Below are 24,573 nucleotides of genomic sequence, written 5' to 3'. Positions count from 1 at the left end.
GATAAAATATAACTGCTAGAATTCTACAGGATCTGGTATTAGTGTGTTAAAACAGTCAATGCACCACCAGATGGAGATGCCAGGTGCCATCATGGCACCCAAGCATCTTCCCTTGGTTGCAAGTGGCTGACAGTCAGATGCAAAATGTGCCTGTCTAATTTCAAACACTGCTGATTTCCTCCCCCAGCCCTTGTGGTGCTGGTTTAAGCCAGGTAAACAAGGAGCTGGGCTTTGGGAAGGAGGCATGAAGCTCTGGCAAGGTCCTAGACCTAGAACCACCACCACCCCATCTCCTTCCCAAAGTCTGGAAGCAGAGCAAGCAAGATTTGCTACTTACTAGATTTGTGTCCTGGTTGTTTTTTTTACTAGAGTTCCCAAATCAGACTGCAGCATTCATAACATGCAATATATTCATTTAAAACACTTATACTTTAAGAACTCTCTGTGGCAGCTCTCAAAAATGTGGAACTCCCTCCCCATAGAGGTGTGCTAAATATCTTTATTATATGGTTTTCAGATGCACCTCTGTACCTGGGCCTTTGAAAAGTAAGACTTGTGTGATTGTTATGAGGCCACCTCTGTTGTCTGATGCAAATTCTTTGGTTTGTTTTATTGACTTTTAATACTGTATGATTATATTATTGTAAGCTGCCTGATGGTGAAGGGTGGGTAAGCAATCTCTTAAACAAACAAACCTTTCATTCCTCTTTACAAAGAGGAGGGAAGCAGTAGAAGCAGCAACTCTGAACTGATCCAGGAGTAAGCGTGTGGTGGCATTATTGCCCACTTCTTGCACTCTCCTCCTAATATTAAGTTTTCCCTTTGTTAAAACACTAACAACAGGAACTGCAACCCAATTGCAGTAATATCAGTGCTTCACTTCTGACCTTTTAGAATTAAGTTTATTTAATTACCTAAGGTATTAGGAGGGGGGGAAACCGGAAGTTATTTCTAACAAATTTAAGTTCAGAAGTCTCATTTTTCAAGACACGTACCACAAACTGGGCCAATTCCAACACTATGTTTTGGAATGCCATGATTCTCAGTGACAAATACACATGATGAATATATATGACGAATATACATGGAAGACATTATAATACAACATAGTCCATAAGGGTTTTCCAGAAAAGATTTGTGAGTAGGATAAAGCATGACTGCCAGATCCTGTTCATAGTTCTTTGGTGTAAAAAATCCATATGGATTTAAAATTCCAAGGTAATGTTTTCCACATGTCTTCACAGAAAAGTTACAAAAGCAGAAGAGCCTTGCATATCGCTATCAGTTGGGGGTGGATGGCTCCAGGCTCCAGGACAGAATGGTAATCATAAGACATAAATACTTTATAACACACTATGAATGATGGGGTGGGAAGCTGTATTATAAGCTGCAGCAAGACTTTCATCTTACCTCAAGTACTGGTCCAGCTCCAAGAATTATTTGTTCTACTCCACTAGCAAATCCTTTTTGGCTAAGAGCAGTGAGGTGATGAATCAAGAAATTTGTGCTCTGTGTTTTCCCAGACCCACTTTCTCCAGAAATGACTATACACTGGTTCTTCCGACGCTGAAGCATAGCATGGTATGCTACATCAGCTACTGCATAAATGTGGGGCTCCAGCTTCCCAAGCTGATGGTTATCATACATTTTGACATACTTAGGGTTGTAAATAGGGAGAAATTTGAATGGATTTATTACTATTAGTATGCTCCCAACGTATGTGTAAATTTTCTCCTGTTTAAAACGATTTCTAAGGTTTTCTAGGAGAGTTCTCTCATTCAAGTCTGGCAAAGCACATAAATCATCGTAGTCTTTGTACTGCGGTTGAGGAAGGAAGCCACGTTCCATCATCCTGCGCCGCTCTTCTGTCACCTGCAACCAGGACTGGAGACTGGCATAATGTATTGACCCATCTAGGTTCTTTTCCCTTAGAAGAAAGCGATAGTCCTCTCCACTCAAACGGTTCTCTAGGGCCATTCGGGGCCACAACATCATGCGCTGGACAGGACAGTCTGTGGGGTTTAGGATCCATTCTTCCCCACCAAACTCCTTCACCTCTGCCAAAACGTAGCATTTTGTTTTGTCCAGTTGAAGCTTGTTAATGAGAGAGTCTATCACCTCAGCCGCTGTGGAAGTTTTTCGTGCAATAACAGGACAATAGATGGTCCCTTCAGCAATGTTCCCAGGGTATATGTGTAGTGTGTGTTCGCTGTCCTCAAAGCGTCTTCTTCCTCCAACATCATTTCCACTCATATTGGACTTCTTCCCATCAGTAACAGTAATCCATCTTCAGAATGGTTGAATAATGGTCATGGCATCAGTACTACAAAATGAAAGCAAAAAATAGTTTATTGATAGGATATTTTCAATCAGCAAGTTTGTTTGTTTGTTTTTTGAAAACTTGAGGTCACTTGGGCTTCTAGTGACAAAGATGAATCTAGGCACACTCCCAGACCATGTACCTGCTTCTTCATGGGGAGCATGACCCCATCCAAAGTCCAATTATCAGAACTTGGGAACCACCCACCATGTCTCCGTATTGCCAGGATTCAGAGTAAACTGGCCCTCATTCAGCCCACCACCAAGTCCAAGGTTTGCACAGCTTTTCCTGATTTAGGTGTTACAGAGAAGTAGAGCTGGGCATCATCAGCATACTGATGACACCTCACCCCAAATCTCCAAATGACTCCTCCCAATGTCTTCAGATAAATTTTAAACAAACTGGGACCAAGATGGTAATCTGCTTCATCCAAGAGTACTTGTTTTTTGTCAACCAACGTTCTGCACTGAGCAAAGTCTAAGATTTCAGGCAAATGCCCAGTTCAATTTTAAATGGGCCAAACCATTTTTAAAGAACATCGCACAAATACAAAATATTCAAATGCTGTACTGGTGACAAAAGTAAACCAGCTGTATTCTGATGCTGAATGCATCCATTCCCTTAAAGAAGTTTTATTTCCTTACATCTCACTGTAGACTACTTATTTATGTTTATGTGATTCATCCTCATGCACATTGCTGAAGTTTCAGAAACAAATTACTGTCTTGTTTGCTAAATATACACATCTCCACAAAAACAGCACGCCAAAGAATAAACTTAGCAAGAAGGTCTTACCCTCTGCAGGTATTCAGGATACATGCAGGAGATCGGGAACACTGCTATTATACTTCACATGTAATAACAAATGGAAACATTTCCTGAAAGCCAATTCCCATGAAGCTATTATATAGATGCCCACGCTTGCCAGCTGACTGCCAGGAAGCTTTACATTTAACCTTCACAATGCATCTGAGGGGAAAGACTGCATAAATTATAATGGCACTCTCTAATGTCCCCAATATGAAATGATTAAGATGTAAATGAACATTTTTAAAAAGAACATTTGAGCTGTCACAAGCTAAAGAAATTATCTCCTGCAGATTTCCCTTTATGAAGCAGGCCAGTCACTAGCTCTTAGCACATAATGGGAGGCAAACATTTTCAGAGTATGGTAGTAGTCCAATAGAAGGGTTGCAGTTTATTCATTATTTCCATTCACAGGACAACAAGTGCTTGAGAATGCTACAGGAAATCCTGCTAGGCAAATTATAACAAGGTGCAAGAAAAAGTATACTTTTAGTATACCTGTTCTGGAATGTCTTTTAGAAATAGTAGCAGGATTAGTTTTGTGATGCATTGCAGAGGTTCAGTACAGATATGATCAGAAGTAGTCTTTTGCTTTGCCATTTTTTCAAGCTGGTACATCACATTTGAAGAACTACTGTACTGGTGTTGTCTGTGATCTTTGATCATAGCTCCTGAAGAAGGAGCATTCCACACCAAAACATGTAGAGCTACAATAAAAAAAAATTGTACCTGTGAGCCCTGGAGTTTGTACTCTTCCTTCTATTACATAAAATAGTACAAGACCTCTCTTTCAAGGCAGTTTGTATAGCATCAGAAGAGTTTGGATTCTTGATTTTCACTGATGCAATAAACAGTTATATATATATGGATTGATTGCCTGCTACACAAAGGCTTCCGCCGGTGGGTTCCACTGCTATGCTCTGACGGCAGCCTAAATATAGCAAGGGATTGCTGCTTTGTGTGGCTGTGCCTCCAAAGCAACTTACTGACCCTTGCTGACCTCCAGGACAGCCTATAATACCCTTCCGGAGCAAAAGGTTACTTGGTTCACTTACGCTGCTTCCTCTTGGCCTAAGCCATGTTCCCATTTTTCATCTTTGCTGCTACTTGTCTCCCTGCACATTGCCCAATTCATCCTCTTTGTCAGCATCCTTCTCTTTGTTTGTCCTACATTCACCTGAAGATTGATTATCTGATTATTTCTTCTAGTTCTATTCAGATAGTGCTTACCGCCATACTCCAAAAGAACCTCAGCTATTAGCTATACCTTCCTTAAGCAGCTTCTCAACTGACTGACCCCAGCCCACTCCCACCAATCCTGCTCTCAATCTTCCTGCAACTACTCAGGTCAACACATTCTCTATTTGTTGCAAGGTCAACCAACACATGCGTTCCAGATACTTCAGAAGTAACCAACATGGTACTCTCCATATGCTGTGAACTACTTCCCTTATTTCTGACAAGTGGCTACCCTGGCTGGGAACAACAGAAAATGCAATCCACAACATTTGAAGGGCACTGCACTGGCTGCCCTGTATCAGCCACTGGAAGCAGCAAAGCTAATCTCCCCACCCCCAATTTGGCAACCAGAACAGGGATGAAGGCAGAGTCATAGCTATGGAAACAAAATTTAACCAGCAGCCCAGCTGAGGAAGTGGGAACTTTGGTCATTCAAACGTAAATCCCTTCTCAGTGTGGTCCTTCAGCAAAACAAGACACTAATGAGGGCATACTAACAACTACATGTAGTGCCTTTAGAGCATTAAAAAATGGGATTATTTCAATCCAGGTGGTTTTGATGCAGTGGTATGGAAAATATTACACAGGTAAAGAATGAGCAGCAATGACATGGCATATTTTAATCAATCCTTTAAAACGAAAAAGTTTGACCCCTCTCACTTGTTAACACATCACAAACTCCTGAGGACAGGAAGCTTTAGCAAGGCCGTTATGGTGCCAGCCTGTCTGCAGTACTTCCCATACCACCACATGATGTTATTACACTGGCAAAACTTAATCATCGAGTGGACATAAAAGCTATATGCAGATCTGCAATCTAGGTAAGGTAAAAGTAAGGACTCCTGGACGGTTAAGTCCAGTCAAAGGCGACTATGGGGTGCAGCGCTCATCTCACTTTTTAGGCCGAGGAACCCGGCATTTGTCCACAGACAGCTTTCCGGGTCATGTGGCCAGCATGACTAAACAGCTACTGGCGCACAGAGGAATGTGAGGAGTGCCAGAGCACACGAAAACACCATTTACCTTCCCAAGTATTTATCTACTTGCACTGGTATACTTTCAAACTGCTATACTGTCAGAAGCTGGGACATAGCAACGGGAGTTCACTCCATCGTGCAGTTTCAAACTGCTGACCTTCCGATCGGCAAGCTCAAGAGGCTCAGTGGTTTAGACTACAGTGCCACCTGCAGATCTGCTACCTACTGGTTCCAAGCCCCAATCATGATAATGATAATGATAACGATAATGATAATAATGTTTTTTTTATTTATACCCCGCCCTCCCCAGCAAGGCTGGGCTCAGGGCGGCTAATGTAGGAACATGATGTAGGAACACATAAAGCAGGATCTCAACTAAACCACTGATGGGATCATGGTTTCTCCCAACAGTCTAGGCAGGAACCATAGTTAGGCTAGAGGGGACAGTTTGTTTTCAGCATAAACACCTTGTCCATTTCTTAAAAGGTCTTCCTCTAAGGGTAGCCTTGCTCATCTTTGACCTCATACCCTATTATATCCCTGCTGTGACTTTCACTTCTATAAATTTCCCACTATCAGACAACTGAAGATAGATCTGTTCCCTATGTTCTCTCTTGCTGCGCTCTCCACCTGGAACTCCTCCCAGAAACCCTTCAAGATTCCACATATCACCCCCCTCAAAATCCACCTCTGTCATGAAAATAAAATAAAAACCTAAATTTGCTTTGTTGTAGTCCCCAATATTTAACAGTATAATCTGCTTGGGCAGAATGTTGCTTGTGTTATCATACCTTCTTACTATAATATTAGCCAAGAAGTCAATCTTAAGAAAAAGTGTCATGATACACACTTTCTCCAGAAAGTTTAAATTTTTACCAGGCTCTGGAAAGCTTGTGGGAGGGCTCTGGAAACATCCCAGGGCCCTCCCACAACCTTCCCAGAGCCCCAAAAACAACCTTCCACCTCTCAGGGGTGGGGGCTGGAGGTTCCTGCCTTTGTGATTTTGCCTTGTGCACAGACCCCTGGCACCAAAACGTCACATAAGTGGTGGATCAACTATATTACATTTCAGATGCGTTATCAGGCAGAAAGAGTTAGCAATCACACACCCAATAAATCTATTTGTTGCTTAGGTAGGAAAGTAACGGGATTCTAGCCTAGGGAACAGTTAACCAGTTCCATGTTTTGTATCTACTTTCATGGACCAAGGCAGAAGACTATCACCAGATATTCATATACCAACAGATATTAAACCTAAAGAAAATAAAATAAATGTTCAAAGACAAGTTCCACTCAACTCTAAACAAAGAAATGCATAAGAGGCTAATGCTCAGGCGATCTTCAGAAGGCTGCCTGAATCTCTCCTGCCAGCACAACACAATACAGGCCCAAGAAAGTCAAAGCCCATTCTCTCCCATACATTTCAGCAGTGTAGCTGTCACGGCTGTGTCAGTCTACAAGTATGAGGGCAATCCATGCTTGTAGATGAGCAATATAGAGCTAGGTGCTTGCTGAAATTGCTGATAAACCAGAACACAGTCAGAAACTAATCAGCCCTATGAAGCAAAACCAGGCAAGGACCAAAATACTGTAGAAACTTTCAACATCCTAAAAGCAGGCGAAGAGGAGTAGGTTAACCCAACAGAAGTACCCCTTCAAGGATATAGGTACTTGTGATGACACACATCTGTGTACAGTATATGCATAGTGTTGTACTTAATAGAGCATGGCTCAAATCTGAGGATGAGGCTAAAATATCTCACTTTTAATAGAATCAATAAACTCTTTGATGCAATGGACCATAGCAAGTTTCTGAACTGAACCAAACATCTCAGTAGCACTTTGGGGGAAGCGGGGTGGGGAAAAGTTTAGGACACTGTTCACTGTTCCCACAGTCTCTGCATCTTCCTTTCTTGCTGAGTATTACTGCTGCTCCTTTAAGTTAATATTAGCTATAGTTTATCCAGATTCAGGGGTGGGTGTGCTTAATCTAAGATGGTACACAAGCCTGAAGTTCATTCTCTTAATGCCAAACAAGACCAATCTTTGTTGCATTTGTTTCCCAAATATCAAATGACAACCCTATAAATCAGTGATGGCCAAACTTGGCCCTCCAGTTGTTTTGGGACTACAACTCCCACCATCCCTGGCTAACAGGACCAGCAGTCAGGGATGGTGGGAATTGTAGTCCCAAAACAGCTGGAGGGACAAGTTTGGCCATCATTGCTATAAATGAAGCTGCTGATAGTTTATTTTATATATTCCCATATATGAATAACCTTTATCAGTAAACCTAAACAAAAACGAAAGGTTTCCAGCTACAGTTTCCCTGAAAACACTTTGTAGCTTTCATTAGCAATATCAGGTGCAAATAATGATTGAGCTACAGTGACCCATCTTGCCACAAAATGTGTAAAGTCAGTTATGGCATAATCCAGGTAACACCAGCTTTAAAATTCACACAGATCTCAACATCTGCATTTTAGCAAAGGAAAGAGGCTAGCTACAAGAAAAGCATGCATTTTTGTCCAATTCCTGTGCTTTCAATACAAACTGGAAAATATAGACAAGCCAATTGCTTCAAGACATCTTATTAGGTCAATAAATGCTACCCAATGCATTATACTCCTTTTAAGAACAATAAGTATGCACAGTAGCTCAAACATAAAAATGACAATGCAGTGCTTTCCTCTCCAAAGCTGTTTGGTATGTTTTTTAAAAACCACCAAAACCTTAAAATTAAGCAAGGGCAAAAATGGAAAGCAACAATACCATAAGGTCCTAATTTCAATTCCTGGCATCTCCAGTTAAAGAAGGGATGGTCAAGACTTTCAGGATGCTTCTCTACATCTGTACTACATATGGATCCTTGATTTTTTTTTTGGTTTACAGTATAAAAAGCAAAACAAAAAAACTCACTACCCCCCCTTTTTTAAAGGGGGGCATAGGGAAGGCTTCAAAAGATCTGAGGGAGCTCCACTGTGAAAGGCTTGTATATCACACAAAAACATAGTAAAGACATTTTGACAAAGCAGAACAAAATGAAGTATCAAAATAATTATAAACGGTACTGTGCGAAAGTTCCAAACAGAAGTGCTTTTAAGCCCAAACCTTGGGACCACAATCAACTAACCCGAAAGCTAACATCTAGAGGGAACCATAATACAGTGGTGCCTCAGTTTATGAACTTAATCTGTTCTAAAAGTCCGTTCTTAAACCAAAAGCGTTCTTAAACCGAGGCGTGCTTTCGCTAATGAGGCCTCCTGCCGCCAGTGCCCTTCTACCATTCGGATTCCGTTCTCAGACCGAGGTAAAGTTCTCAAACTGGGACACTATTTCTGGTTTTGCGGAGTTTGTAAACTGAATTGTTCTTAAACTGGACTGTTCTTAAACCGAGGTACCACTGTACCTCTAAACCAAGAAATATATGTTCCCCACCCTTCATTTACCTCAGTTTTAAAGAGCTGTTGCCTTCATTTCTTTCACTCCAAAATGGAAGAGGACAGCAGTGTTAAACATTACACAGATATCAACTGAAACTAAGCCACATGATCTACATAGTGAGAAGTCTGCATTTATTACACTTCCTGAAAATCTTCAAGTTGTACATTAAAAGTGAAAGTACTTCCCAAAATAATCTGTTAGGCTCCAGTTCATTCAGGGCAGCACACACTTAACAAAAAGAAAATGAAACAGAGCCAAAACATCTCACCACAGTTTGCAACTGAATATCTAAGTATCTGGAAGCTAACAAGGTTTGATTTCATGGCTTCCTGGTACTGTCCTATCAAACAGAATTACAAAAGCTTTTAACATTCTGGAAAACAAAATGAATGTTTGGAAATAAATTAAAATACTTGTTTCAAAAGATGGTCTTTTTTCTATTCTCGCTCAGCAAGTCTTTGAAAACAGTTGTAGAAAGCCAGGCAACACATTATAATTTCAGTATCAAGATTTTCATGGTTATAGAAGGTAAAGGTAAAGGTAAAGGGACTCCTGATCATTAGGTCCAGTCGCGGATGACTCTGGGGTTGCGGAGCTCATCTCGCTTTATTGGCCAAGGGAGCCGGCGTACAGCTTCCGGGTCATGTGGCGAGCATGACTAAGCCGCTTCTGGCAAACCAGAGCAGCGCACAGAAATGCCGTTTATCTTACCACCGGAGCGGCACCTATTTATCTACCATATTTTTCGCTCTATAGGACGCACTTTTTCCCCTCCAAAAATTAAGGGGAAATGTGTGTGCGTCCTATGGCGCGAATGCAGGCTCCTTGGCTTCAGCGATAGCAATGCGAAGCCTCCGAAGCACAGAGGGAGCGCTCCCTCCGCGCTCCGGAGGCTTCGGGTTCCTTTTGCTGAAGCCAGGAGAGCAAGACTTTGAACCGCTGACCTTCTGATCGGCAAGCCCTAGGCTCTGTGGTTTAACCCACAGTGCCACCCGCGTCCCAATGCCCACCCGCATCCCAATAGAAGGTAGCTCGCCCTTAAACTACAGCTTAGGGCTCCTTTACTTAAGAAGCTCCTTCTTAAGTAAGTAACCAAACTGACATATTGAGAACATGGACTGTGCATATCCTGGCTAAACAGCATTTCCTTTAGCGCTTTTCCACTCATAATTTATTTGCCTTCAACTGTCTCTGCTTCAATTTCAAAAGATGTCACTGTGAACAGAAAGCTGAGTTTGTGGCAAAGCAACAATGCACGAGGCATATATACAGTGCACTTACATTTGTAAATTACTTCTCATATATTTGAGCAAATCATGAAACAGTCCTGTTATATTGGCCAGTGTTATTCCAATTTACTGATGGCAAGCTGTAGGAAGAGTGACTTAAGGCCATACTGGTGTGTTTAAGCCTGGAGTTCTGCAGCTAAACTAGAGATTGGCAAACTCCAATTCTGAGCCAGTATAGTACCTCAAATCACTTCATCACAAGCACAACTCAAGCCAGACATGAATACCAAGTCAGACCATCAGTCCATCTCACAAAAAGGATATACTTATTGTTCACAAGAGAAAATGCTTCCATTGTCAAAGGACTTCTGCCTCACAGGACACTCAGCACATGACTTCCAAGAACAGATGCATAGTATCATATGGTTTTGCTTGCTTTTTAAAAACTGGGTGGTTAGGATTTTTCTATGGCACATTTATTCAAACCATTAATGATTGATTATGCTGCTGGGCACATTATTATGCATTTGGGCCTTAAAACGGATCATTTCATACTAAAGTACAGTACTAGGATTAACAAAACAATTTGGCTGGTATCATTGCTTCCCAAAGCTTTTTTTCTATTTTTTTCTTTGCTACATCTATTCCTTAAAGTTGAGGTTGGAGACATTTCTTTTGTTGACTTTGGGTCTTAAATACTTAAACTGCAATGGGGTAATCTTTCAATTCATAATATTTCTCTTACAATATCAAGACACAGAAACTCAGCTTTCCATTTCATAGGCTGAAACTACAAGTGCCGCCTTAGCAAAAACATCAAAGCTGTGAAGCAAACAAAAGTTAGAACTGGAAATAATTTTTCACCATATAATCCCAACATTGCCATTTTATCGTTTTTTGTAACAATGTGGAGTTGAGTTACACCCTGCCTGCCAAGTATGTTGAGGTAACAAGACATTTGAAACGTGATGAGATGTGACAGGCCTGTAAATCAAGTTACTACTATCAGCTTGAGTTCAGTGGTTTAAGAATTTGGGAAATTTTGTCTGTTGTCTGAACAGCATTTGGGTCAAAGATTTTTATGCTCTTTGGCTTCCTTCATGCTCTACTTTGTTATTCTGAGGTTGATGATGATGGTGACTACTACAGTATTTAGACCATTTTTCAAAGGTTTAGTGCAAGTGAAAAGCTTTCCTTTCAGGCTTTGAACAAGTGATGGAAACTTCAGGCCCATGGGCCAGGAGTGTTCCTCCAGCCATCTCCCTAAGGCCACACCTCCTCTCCAGCCCTATGCACCCTCCTTAAGTGCTTTTGCCCAGCTGGAATTTGTCTGTGAACCATGTCTGCCTGAAAGGAAGATGGAGAAAAGGAGGGAGGTACATGCAAATTATTAAGAGGTTTCGTTACAACCAAGTGGTATATATATTTAGTTTCATTATAATCAAGTGGCATATATATTTCGTTAAATAAATATGTATATTATACACACACAAAACCCCTGATTATTTGTGTTTGTTTGGAATGTAGCCTAGTCTACAAAAGAAAGAGTCACATCCATTGCTCCATCCACTTTTGGCCTCTGGCTCCGCCTACCACTGACAGGGCAGAACTAAGGCTTAAAAAGGTTCCCCACCTTTGCTCTAAAGCAGAGGCAAATTTGTTTACTTTGCCCTTTTTTCCGGCTATTCTATATCTAAGGGCTGATCAATATACCCAAAATTATGATGCATTTATTTACAAGTTATAGTCTGCCTTTCAATCAAATGATTCTCAAAGCAGTTTACAAGCAGTTTTGGTTGAAATACCAAACACCCACCCACACCCACACACCTCTTGGTCCTTTTCATACACCACTTAGTATTCTGGACAGGGCCAGGCTGTTTTCCTTCAGGGGCAACTAGGAGCTTAAAGAGTCTTTCTTATGGAAGTGAGGATGAAAGCCAACTTCCTGCAGATTCCCTTGATCTAACGGATGGGGCCAGGATGGTGTTCCTATATCATTTAAGTGCACTGTGCCTATTTGCAAGCACTAGTACACTCTGAGACACTCCAGAATTTGCCCTCTAGATTACTAGAGTCAACTTTGTTCAACGCTATATTTTAATGTTTGTGTAACATTTATACGTATAAACCACTTAAGTGCCTATTTTAGCATTAAGTGGTATACAAATTAAACAGCAACCAGCTGAAAATATTAATTGCTCAAATGCTTGAATTGTGCTGCTCAATATTTCTGGAACCTAGGGAAAGGCAACAGTGAAGAGTGACTTAATGCCAAAGTTAGTGTGGTAGTGGTGAGGGTCAAATGCTGGGAAATTTAGCCTACTGTTTTTAAAAATTATATTCACTTCATTTCACCAGCAGAATTAGGAACATTTAGCAGCACTTGACACAGCAGGCAACTGCCGGAGGAAAAAGAACAGAACAAGCGATCCATTCAGTGGGCAGTCTGTTCTGTCACAGTCCACTAGTAATGGATCAGTCATAGGGCAGATGCTACCTCTCAGCCTCAGATGCTTGGCTTCTTGGATATTTGTCAGTTTCAGAAGAGAGCCCTGAAGATTTTCTAGTAAGATGGGCATTCAGAACTACCGTGCAAATTGAAGCACAAAGGTTTTTATTTTTCCATTTTGCAATTCTGCAAGAATGCAATGGTTCATGCTTATCATATACAAAATCCTGGTCCATATGTCCACAGAAAGCTTGCCTAGCACCTATACTAGTTTTTATTCAGTGTTAGGTGAATGTTTTTATTCTCTCAGGCCTTTTAATGTTCTTAATGGTGCTTTATTTTTGTTTTATGATTGAACTGTATTTTATCTTATAACTGCTTTTATATTTATCATTGTAAACTATGCTGGAAACTTCAACTGAATGATGGTATAAAATAAAAATAAAAAGGCACCAACAAATACATTTTTTTGTAATCAAACATATCTAAGCCAAACCTTTCTGCAAGTGAGCAACTGACTCCCAAGTTCTTTGTGCTGAAGTTTGAAGAAGACAAGAAACAGCAGCAGAATCCTTCAGCTTCTTCCTTTTTTCATAACCCAGCACAAATGCAACATTAAAGCCAAGGCATATTTGTGGACTCTTGTGCTTCTCTCTGGAAAAAAAAGCTATGTCCCAAAGAAAGCAGGAAGGCAGAACCTGCATCCTGCAACAGTCCACCTCATAACTGTCACATACTTCCTACTCATGAGGATTCAGGGACTTGCAGATCTGTCTGTTTTCCAGTGAGGTGGCCAAACTGCAGTATCTGAAGCAGAACAAGACTACTGTAATACCAGAGAGGCAAACAGAAGTCAATTTTAGGCAGGCAATCCAGGAAGAGACAGTAAATGTGCTGGGGGAGAGACAGAAGAGAACAGACACGGGTTGCAGGACTATCGGAAACATGGGGAGGGGAAAAGATTTGCAGGGCACAAAATCGAAGCAGGAACATCATACAGGAGTGAAAAGGAGAATTTATGAAATGCAGCGTGCCTGTTGCTGCACAAAAGCATCTGCTAACAGGAAGGGGAAATTTATATATAGACAGGAAAGGGCAGTGACCAATCGCAGTGTGAAGAGGTGTAACAAGGCAAAGAACTGGCAAAGCTACTTGGGCCCCAGGAGGCCCATGTTTTTCCACACAGATATAGTGTATCAAGGAACAAGACAACAACCTAGTGGCAGAAAGCAGTTGTTTTGAGTATGCCTGTGGCCAATGAGCCCAACAATAGCAGGATATATTTCAAGCTACTGTATTTTCTACTTCGTCTTTTTTAAAAAAACAGACCAGTAGTTTAAATTGGTATGTTATGTTAAATTAAAAAGGTCGTCTTTAAAAGGCGGTACAACAATTTTTCAATGTAACTACAGACTGAAAAAACAGAATGACACCAGTATAGATTTTCAGGAGCAGTTTCCCCCCACCTTTTTTAAGAACAAGAACCCAACTTCAATCCCAACCTTCAACACTAGCCTGACTTTTCAAAGAAGCTTAGCCAGCATATGTCAGAGGCTACATGCGTTCTTTCCTTGTAGTACAGAAGCTACTTCCCCTTATTACCGTGCTGGCACCAATCTTTATGCTGCATCAGTAATTGTATAATTGTACAATTTGTGGAGAGGGAGGCAGTTTGTTTCAGCTGTGTTCTGTTTTAATCTTCTACACATTGTATACTAGCAAATGAAATGGTAAAACTAACTTGACTGGATTGCAGAAGTGCTTTGACCATTTCACTTTGAAGGAAGTCCAAGCTAACAACACACCTAGTGGACTGTACTAAAGGTCCATGTAAATCCGCTGTCCTGCTGCTCACAGTAGCCAAAAAGATGCTTCCAGGAAGTGCACATGAAGGGCAAGAATACAATAGTCTTTCAGCAACTGGTACTGTTTTTAACTTCTGACTTTTATTGGTAATTTAAATTTAGTTTTTATATTTTTGTAAACTGCTTATAGGTTTTTACAATGAAGTGGTGTACAAATTTTGTCAAATAGAACAAAACATTGCCTCTAACATGGTGGTTGTATATACATATCACAGTTAATAGCTGTTGATGGATCTGTCTTCTTCCATTAATTTGTCTATTTCCCCTTTAAAGCCTCTCAGCTGGTGGCCTTTAATGCAGAGACAGTAAATTCCAGAAATAACGCTTTGCGGTAAACTGCTTTATCTGCCATGAAATTAGCAATCAATTTCACTGAATGACCACAGTTCTTCTGACTTTCAAGTATTAGGGGGGAAATGAGAAAAAAGATCTATCCACTTTCTATAAACCATGCAATTTTTAATACCCTCTACATTTATAACACAGCACTAAAAGCAATTGTTGCTTAGTGAGAAGTTTTTCTTCCTATAGGTGACAAAGAAGGAAACCCCTGTCTCAATTCCTCAAACTAGTTTGAGAAAGTGCAAGACAACCAAATACAGATTAAAATGAAATTAAACACATAAGGCAGAATTTCAGATTTCCCAGCTGAATTTAGATTGTATTAGTTTAAACTGGAACTTTGTGTGCCTTCCTTTTCTTCATTCACTTATCTTTTTTCATCCAACATCTGCCTGCAGTATGTCACATCCCACACATATCCCCCATATTCCTGGGGAAGGAAGCACATGTGAGGGATGTATAATATACCTTATTACAAACAGAGCAGCTTGCACATTACATATTTTTAACACAGCATGGGCTTCAACCCCAAAGCAAAGCCTTGCATGAGCAGTATGTGGTTCTGACGTCAAATAACTGAACCACATAAGAATTAAAAATACTGCTGTTGGTAACGGAATAGGTAACATGTAACATGTAACCATGGCTAAGCATGAATAAATGAGCATGTGGGTAAAAATTGCAGCCACTATGCTCTCCCCCCCCCCCCCCCGCCTCCAGTCTTGCTGCTTCTCTACCTAGAGCTAAATCATGATTTGGCTTAGTGCTACATCTGAAGCAAGACTCATGGTTTTGCTCCAGCAAAGAACAGGCTGTAGCCAAGATTGGTTCTTGGCTTACTGCTCGTGGTTTGTCTGCAACAATATAAACCACCAGCCTTGTTTCATTCATAATGTTAAGCCAAACCATGGCTTAGCTCTAGGTAGTGCAGCAACAGCAGGACCAGCGGAGGAACGAAGCCAGGACAATTATTGCTGCGAGGTATATATATGCTCACTCACTCATACTTAGCCATGGTTTGGTTGAGTATTATGGCCCAGAATGTAACCCCCGCATAAGTGGGGTGGGGGATGCTTGTATACACAGCTCTGTGCCCGGTATGGTGTGTGGTACCCGCAAGACCTGCCTAGCTCAACAGTGCTAGCGTATGGTGTAGCAAAAAAAGGTCGTGTTATCCTGAATGAAACTATTAGCTATCACCAATAACCCAAATATGTAAGTAACCAGACTAATCAGAAAATACAAGTAACTGGCTTGTGACTTTGCACATGTTCTTTTTCACATCCCCAAATTCTGCTTTCCTGGCGATATATGCCTCTGTCAAGCTCCAACAATATCTCTAATAGCATTTTTTTACTCTACTATGTGCTCTGGATTTGCAGCTTCAAAACATGAATTAATATTTTCTTATTCTTTCATGTCATATTTCAGTATTTCTAGCTAGTCCTGGAATGGGTCCCTTACCTATTCATTTTGGATTGACTTGCTTTATATTCAATGCAAACGAGCACAAGGGTGATATTTCCTTTGAGGGAGATAGGTGGTGGTGGTGGTTATATACAGCAGACACATTGCTATAAAAAGGCTGGTTTTGTAAATGCTACTGAACTTTCTGATACATATACAAGACACAGAGTACTGAAATACTGTCAGTTCTCCAAAAACATGAACCAGAAACTAAAAAGATTAAAATAGTACTGTCAAGAGCATTTTTTTAATGGTTTCTCGCAAGTACATTTTGGAGAGTGCAATAACTGCCTGTAATTTCAGGTGCCTGGTGTCAATGCCTGTGAGGAGAACACTCTACCTGACACCAATGCTGGAAGGGTCCATGGAGAGGGGAGTGGTGAGCACTTTGTTATTCAGCTTCTATTGCAAATCCCTTCTAAACATATTTAGGGAAGCACCAACTCAGAGAGGTGTGTGATACAGAGGATGTGTGACTAGTCAGTGGGAAATAAAAGGGGAGTAGCACTAGAGCAGTGTTCCCCAACTGGTAGGTCATGAATCATGTGTAAGTGGGCTGCAGGCTTTATAAGGAAACCCAAAATAATTATTGCTTGTAATCCTTAATTGGTATGATAAACAGCTCTTACATTTTGTTTTGTTGGCATATTATGATGATGTGCTGACACTTGTAACCCAACTTCAGAAAGGCTCAAGTCTTATATTTTAACACTTGGGGACCACCTTCTAGTTCAAGAGCTAAGGTTCAAATTTTATGTAACAATAGGTAAAAAAAAAGGTAAAGGACCCCTGGACAGCTAAGTCCAGTCAAAGGTGTCTATGGGGTTGTGGCGCTCATCTTGCTTTCAGGCCAAGGGAGCCGGCATTTGTCCACAGATAGCTTTCCGCGTCATGTGGCCAGCATGACTAAACCACTTCTGGCACAATAGGGCACCATGACAGAAATCAAGAGCACACGGAAACACTGTTTACCTTCCCACAGCAATATCTATTTATCTACTTGCACTGGCGTGCTTTTGAACTGCTATGTTGGCAGGAGTTGGGACAGAGCAACGGGAGCTCAACCTGTCATGGGGATTCGAACTGCCGACCTTCCAATCGGCAAGCCCAAGAGGCTCAGTGGTTTAGACCCCAGTGCCACCCACATCCCTCATGTGACAATAAATCAATGGGTCGCTATACTAAGTAAATTTGGATTTGTGGGTTGCCATACCAAAAAAGTGGGAACTGGAGAAACCATGAAGGGTTCAAAGTCTTCACTACTGAGCAGTGAGTCACTGTTGGAAAAAAAGCTGATCCTATGAATCAACAAAAACTTATTCCACGTTACCTTGTTTTTCATTCAGGACCCTTAAAATGTTTGTAACTCTTTTCACATTCATTCCCCTGATGGCATGGCCAGCTGGCATGGACACTACACATAATTGGTATGATGCATAAAGTATTTGAACCTACAACACTCGTCCCACATGCTCCATTGTTGGAAATAACGGAGAAGAGGGTAACAGAAACAAAACTCTGGGTCTACCCAAATATTATTTCAGTGAATTCTTCACTTTATGCAAAACATTTTAAAGCAACTTAAATACATAATTAAAAGCCATCAAGTTTAGCAAAAGAACAATAAAACCTAACCAGAGAGGGAGAAAGAAACAGCAAGAAACGTGATGCTCACCATCCCTCAAAAGTCTTAACCTTGCACCAAAAGGATATTAACATCTGCGTCATGCGGGCCTCACTAGGAGAGCATTCCATAGACAGGGGATTACAACCAAAAAGGCCCTGTGCTTTATTAGCACCCTCCAAACACTACTTCATATAGTTCCTTTTGATAAAACAGAGGAGAGCCTCTTTCACTTATTAGAAATGGGACTTGAGATATAGCCAGTTCTTAGCCAACTATCTTCCAGTGCATCTGTAGATGATATGGCTTTCTTGTATTATCCATTCCAATGAAACACTAGCAGTCCCAGCTTATATCAGTTGTTTAAGACAACACAGAACTATTTTCTACTTGCTCATATGATAACTACTGTAAACGCGAATGATACAATAAATGATTTTGCTAAAAATAAGTGTATCTGAATCTATCAAACTAACCTAAATAAAAGGCAGATTTTATGTTTGTCTGAATTAGAAGTGTTCTAGGAAAAACTCCCAGCAAAGTAAGAGGCTCCGGATTTACCACATTTCATTATGGGATCATGTAGAAACAGGGATATTTCACATTTGAAATGGAGGAAGTACAGAGTTCCCTACAGACTGATGCAAGCATAAGAGAATCAATAACTGGTTGTGGCTGAAACACCCTGAAAGGTTCTTGTCTATGTAGAGGATTGTCATCTAAGAATAACTGAGACTATCTTTAAATCTATTATTAAATGTCCAGCAATTACAATCTGAATATAAGGGACTACAAGTACAAGATTGTTATGTTTCACAAGTCAATTCTCTGGAGCCACGATTGCCCCAAGAGATTATTGCCGGAGTGGCAAAGCATTCACTAAACTATCACATCCACAGAATAAAAGTACTGATTGTGGTAAACCTAAAACATTGAAAAAAGAAACACAATGCACCACCCATTCTTTGTTTTCAGCGTTCAATGAATCCAGTTTAGAATTCTTAAAATAGAATGAGGGATTGTCTGGAATTTAGAAAATTCAATACAATTTTACTGCCCACAAAAACAAATGGGAGGAGTAGAAAAAGAGTAATAAAAAAAAAAAGATAGAGGGGGCCAGGTTTATATGAAAACCCACTATGAAAATTGCAGCAGAACTGAAGAATGACTTAGATGCTTAAAATAAGATGAACACATTATTCCAAGAGAGAGAGAGACTGAAAATAATTATTAACTTGTCTTCCCTTTAAAAGATGGCTGCATCTCAGTAACTGTTCCCATATGACTCTTTAGTTTCACATGTACAGTACTCATTTGTCTACTCTTGGATAATTTACTTCCTTTTAACCCCTACCCTTCAAAATATTAGCCTGAAGGGGGGAGCTGCTATTAGTAATAAACAATTACAATTAACAGTACTTGGAATGAAACTGATGCAAAAATATCACTCAAATAGACCCATTAGGATATACAGTATATGACTTCTCTGGCCATGGAAAGAAAGGCAGGTTTGCAAGCAACTCTTTATTTATGGGCCACAATAAGAGATTATAAATTGGCAACATTTTTAAGATAATGCAGCTTGTTGTTTGAATATACTTTCAGAAGGAAAGCAATTTGTCTGGAACTAGCATAAAGAAGCTACCAGGGCAGGCTGAAAAAGTACAACTACTATATGCACTTTGGTTTCTCTCTCTTTCCCTTTGAAGACATAAAGGTTTACTAAATTAAAATAATACTTGCAAATAAGAACAAATTCAGGGAAAGTGTTCTAATACTATATTTACTCGAATCTAATGCTCACCTTTTTTGGCCAAATTACGTTGCAAAAATTAAGGTGCGCATTAGATTTGATGGCACATCTACATTCGCCAGCAAATACTTTTTTTGGTTTCAAGGTTCTGAAAACTGAGGTGTGCATTAAATTCAATGGCGCATTGGACTCAAGTAAATACAGTATGTACCAATTTCCAGAGGGGTAGCAGTTCTTGAACTTTTTTTGTAACACCTAATAATAATAATAATAATAATAATAATAATAATACCTATCTGACTGAGTTGCCTCAGCCACTCTGGGCAGCTTTCAACAGTCTCTCTCAGCTTAAGGTTCCTATATTGTTGGACTACAACTCCCATCATTCCTAGTCAGAATGGCCAGTGGTCAGGGATTATGTAAATTGCAGTTGAAGAACATTTTGGTACTCTACGATTAAGAAAGGCTGTCTTAAAGACTAAATATATGATCAGATGTGTCAGATTCTTCATTGTTACTCCTAATAGTGCCAGATGAAGCCATGCTGGTGTATCAACCCATAATTTTCTCATTAATAATGGTTTCAGCCAAATAACATTGAATTTGCATTAGGCTGCCAAGTCTATAGTTCTCTGGACCAGATGAAGGGTAGTACTCAAATTTAATAAATAGAACAAAACAAAACAAAATAAAAATTCAGTCCCTCTTCCAGCCATCTGATAACAATAGCTTATGCATTTTTGTTAATTGATAACTATGGACAAAAAAATACAATGCTGGAGATCTGCCACCAATACGCATGTTGATTTTTGTGTTTTATTTATGTGAAATATTTATCTAAGGGTTACCAAATACCATAGTGGTTCATAACAAAAAAACACAATAAATAACAATGTTTTCCAAAAAAGGAATCCAGTACTGTACTGCCCATGAGTCAACTAACCCTTCTGGGAAAGCTTACAGAAATAGGAGAGCTATTAGTATCAGATGAAAGGTGTACCTGTACCATGTTGGAGTCCGTCTAACAATGGGCAATGTGCTCTACAAGGCAGGAGCCACTGATGATTGTAATGCACTGTGCTAGATGCTGTAGTTTTAGAGACATGCAGCAGATCATTTGAAGGAAGTTTATGGACCACTGGTGGTCCACAGACCAAAGTTTGGGAACTCCTGACCTAGTGTCTAGGAAGATGGCCTGTAGTCCATCCAAGACACACATGATGAAAATGAAAAAGAACATTACCGAGGGTGAGAAAATGAATAGATATACAATAAAAGGCACAGAAATTTGCAAGAGTACAGTGGCTCAGAAAAGACCTTGCCAAAAAATAAATTGATTTAAGAAATATATTGAAGGAGATGTGGTAAGGTTGTGCATAGGAGGCAATACAGTATGCAAATGGCAATTTACTGGAAAGCAGAATTACAAATTTGGCATTATGTTTTATTTCAAAATCCTTTAACCACAAATGAGAAATTTTGCATACTGACAGTAAATTGGAATTTGTCAGTGCTCTGCTATTTCTTTGTTTGCTCCAACTAGTAATTTAAAGGAAACACTGCTAGATGGTCTAATTGACCCTATCCTTGTCTCTCTCTGTTGGTGTCTATAATTAGACAAAACTCAGCACAACACACCACCCAAAACAGGCCCTTTTCAGAGCCACACCCAATCCACTACTGCCAGTTTCAGATTTTCTTCCTTCTCAATACAGGAATAAAGTTTTATGTGATTCAACGAAGAGAATATTCAAAGCACTTTATTTCTTCAAATACTGCCACAAATACAGCATTAATGACAAAAACAGAATTTTAAAGGCTACATTTCATACTTTCATCTGTTCCAACACTCCTACAGAAGCCATCTACAACTACAATAAGAACACTTGCAAAACTTGCAATACTTTTGTGTAAATTAACATCTCTATTAAAATAAAGATAGCTTTTTAAAAGGAATAAAAAATTAATATCACATAACAGCAGAAATGAGGCAGTTTTGATCTTAGAAATATATAACCAACATAGTGTTTTTGTGCAGAAACTAAATTGCATTTAAGTCAGAAATTGACAACTGACAGCATGTGAGTCCGATTCAGCCCCAAATCAACTTGATCTGTGCTCTAGTAGCACCACTTTTTAATCAGATGAATTGAAAAGAATGCAGATTGATTGAAGGAAGAGACTATGGAGTAGAGGGATGTGTGTCAAATCTGAAGTAAAATATGACATTCAAAGTTACCATGACAGTTTGGGCCCACTTTTCTAATCTAAGAAAATTAAATGCAGCTGACAATGTTCGGCATTTAAGGGGTGGGGGAACAAATCAACACACATGTATGATGAGACTTGGAAACTGGAATATGAGAAGGATCTCAGGATTCTAAGTTGTGGTGTTGTGATAGGTGAATTGCATACTAGGATTTGTAGTTTAAAAAAAGATATGATGGAAATGAAAGAGTGATGTAGAAATGAAAGCACAGCAGTACACAAGCCATATTGGGATGCAGTGGTACCTAGGGTTACAGACACTTCAGGTTACAGACTCCGCTAACCCAGAAATAGTACCTCGGGTTAAGAACTTTGCTTCAGGATGAGAACAGAAATTGCACTGCGGCGGCGTAGCGGCAGCGGGAGGCCCCATTACTTAAAGTGGTACCTCAGTTAAGAACAGTTTCAGGTTAAGAACGGACCCCCAGAACAAATTAAGTTCTTAACCCGAGGTACCACTGTACTGCATTGTAGCCAATTTTAGTCATACTTCGAGCCACTGAAAGTAAAAAGCATAACTAACTTAGCAGAACCTTTCATTTCAATGGTTGTTTGAGTAAAACCTAGGTGATACAACCAACTGTCTCCTCTCTCACACCATCACCACCTCAGGGTTTCTCACTCCAAAATCATCAGATATGCCCACATCCAAACAACAAAACAACTGGAACAACTTAGTCAAGCAATCTGTTGTGCTACAGTGAAGTTAGACCTCCAAAATAAAATTTCATCTTTACTACCAATATCATATTGAATGATTATGACAATGAATATTTCTTTAAAAGTCAGAATAAACTTCTAGATCACTGCCAGTTCACACATCTTGGCCTTAGTCCTAGAGCATTATTGTACAAACAGTCTCATCTCATCCAACTAGATCTTGTATTTAGCATTCAAATAAGCATTGCACTTACATGATGAATTTACTGATATTACCAGAAATTCAATTTCAGTAGGAGTTAGGGAAACTGGAGGATCTTTACTTGAGAATGTAAACCAATGGCATAATTCAGTTGACCTACCATGATCTGTTTTGGAGTTTATGCCTAACAGAGCTTTCTCTTAAAAATATTGCTACAACAAATGATTGCAGAAGAGGATAATTGGCAGCATACTCACATGTAAAAAATAATATATGTGAAGCATAAATTAAGTACAAATTAGCTGGTGTCAATAACAAAATGAATATTGCAGTTCAAATTATTCTGCATATTCTAGCAGCAGTTTTCCAGCAGTAATGGGACTGCATTCTTCCATGATTATGTCATTCACTACTCCACACACAAAGTTCTATGGCATGCATCCAATGAATACAAACCACTGTGATACTGAAAGAAACAGTCTAAAACCCACCACATTTTGAATCATAGTGTTTGGGGCTGACAGATTTCTTTGAAGTCAGACCCCAGCCCTTAAACAAGACCAGTACAGTATATGGAAACCATAGCTGATAGTTATCTCAGAAACTGTTAACAAACTGTGCAGTCTGGCAAAAGCAGCTCTATAACCTCCTTTGGTAATTAATTCTTCTTCTAAATTAAATCTGTCCAGACAAGTTTCTTCCCTATATTTGACCTAATACTTAACCAGTTGAGATCAGTGAAGATTATCACCTCCATAAAATTTTCCTCCCATGAGTATGCATTGAAAATGATTCCTCATGGAGAAAGATTATACTGGCTGAAATTGGTTATCTAAAGAAAGTCACACACACAAGAGGATAGGCAGGAAGCTAATATCCTGCTTGTGCATACTTCCTGAAAAATCCATTTAGATGACCAATCTCAACTTAAAACCCCTCCCTTCAACATAAGCCTTGATGAGAAACATGCAAGCAATACTCTCATCAACACATTATAAAGGCTTGCATAGAGTAAAAGGGGTACATGTCAAAGGACTTAAGGAAGCAGGGGTGCCAACTTTAATAAAATATTGGGGAGCAGGTAAGCCCCACATAATCGACTACAAGACACACACATCATTTGAATGGCAATGCCCATCAACGGGGCCCCCCTCAAATATCTTATTTGTGGGGGCAAAGGGATCTTGGCTCCTAGGAGTTGGCTCCTATGCTAGGAAGGTAGACATTAACTTTAGCATTCAGCACAGCAGTATAGCTGAAAAACAGACCCCAGATGAAACATGCACTGACGCAAAAAATCCAAGGCATGTACAACCATTTGAGAGACAAATGATCATAGGCCTGCCAACACCATTATGTCCCCCACAGCAAATAAACCTACAAATGGAAGGTGTGACATCCTGGGAGCAGAACAGTTGATTAATGCACACAGTGGGAAGGTGAGTGAGCTGGAAGAAATTAAAAAGCACAAGAGGTAGAGACACAAATATACATGCTCCCTGACCAGCACTCAGAAGCAGCAACCATCCCATCCATACTGCTACCAACAAGCATCCCCTCTCTTCTTATACGGATGTAGGCATCCATCACTCCAAGATCTGCACACAATAGCACACAAGTACTGCCATATCAGCAGAACTGAACGATGGCACACTGTGTGCTGCTACACCAACTTAACACACTATTCAGGGAGCGCTGGATCTTTTTAGAATGCTGCCACTCAGTCATGGCATCAGTTTATCACTGCTCCAAAACAAAACAAAATGGACAAAAGGCCAGAAACATATGCATGGTGTGAAGAGGTAGATAATGAGTGTGCAGCATATTACAGGCTAGGCTCACTGGAGACAACAAAGAGTATTGGCCTGACTGTAATTGCTGCCTTTGGCTGTGTTATCAGTACTTATAGACTCCCTCTATAACA

The 24,573-nt window shown here is 40.0% G+C and overlaps 1 protein-coding gene across 8 annotated transcripts in view; it reads right to left on the bottom strand.

Annotated features, from left to right (window-relative positions):
• The window catches only part of MYO9A (myosin IXA), a 137,459-nt gene that overhangs the window by 97,679 nt on the left and 15,207 nt on the right, over positions 1-24,573 (bottom strand). For all 8 annotated transcript variants that reach the window (XM_080980217.1, XM_080980211.1, XM_080980210.1 and 5 more), the window contains one exon: positions 1,411-2,323. In XM_080980217.1, the coding sequence (XP_080836343.1) occupies positions 1,411-2,253 (843 nt within the window). In that variant the 5' untranslated portion in view covers positions 2,254-2,323. The remainder of the gene's footprint in view (positions 1-1,410; positions 2,324-24,573) is intronic.

The sequence above is a fragment of the Podarcis pityusensis genome (assembly GCF_964106645.2).
Source record: "Podarcis pityusensis genome assembly, chromosome: 14".
NCBI classification, from domain to species: Eukaryota; Metazoa; Chordata; class Lepidosauria; order Squamata; family Lacertidae; genus Podarcis; species Podarcis pityusensis.
The sequence above is the reverse complement of the archived record's forward strand: the minus strand, read 5'-3'. Positions and strand labels throughout refer to the sequence as shown.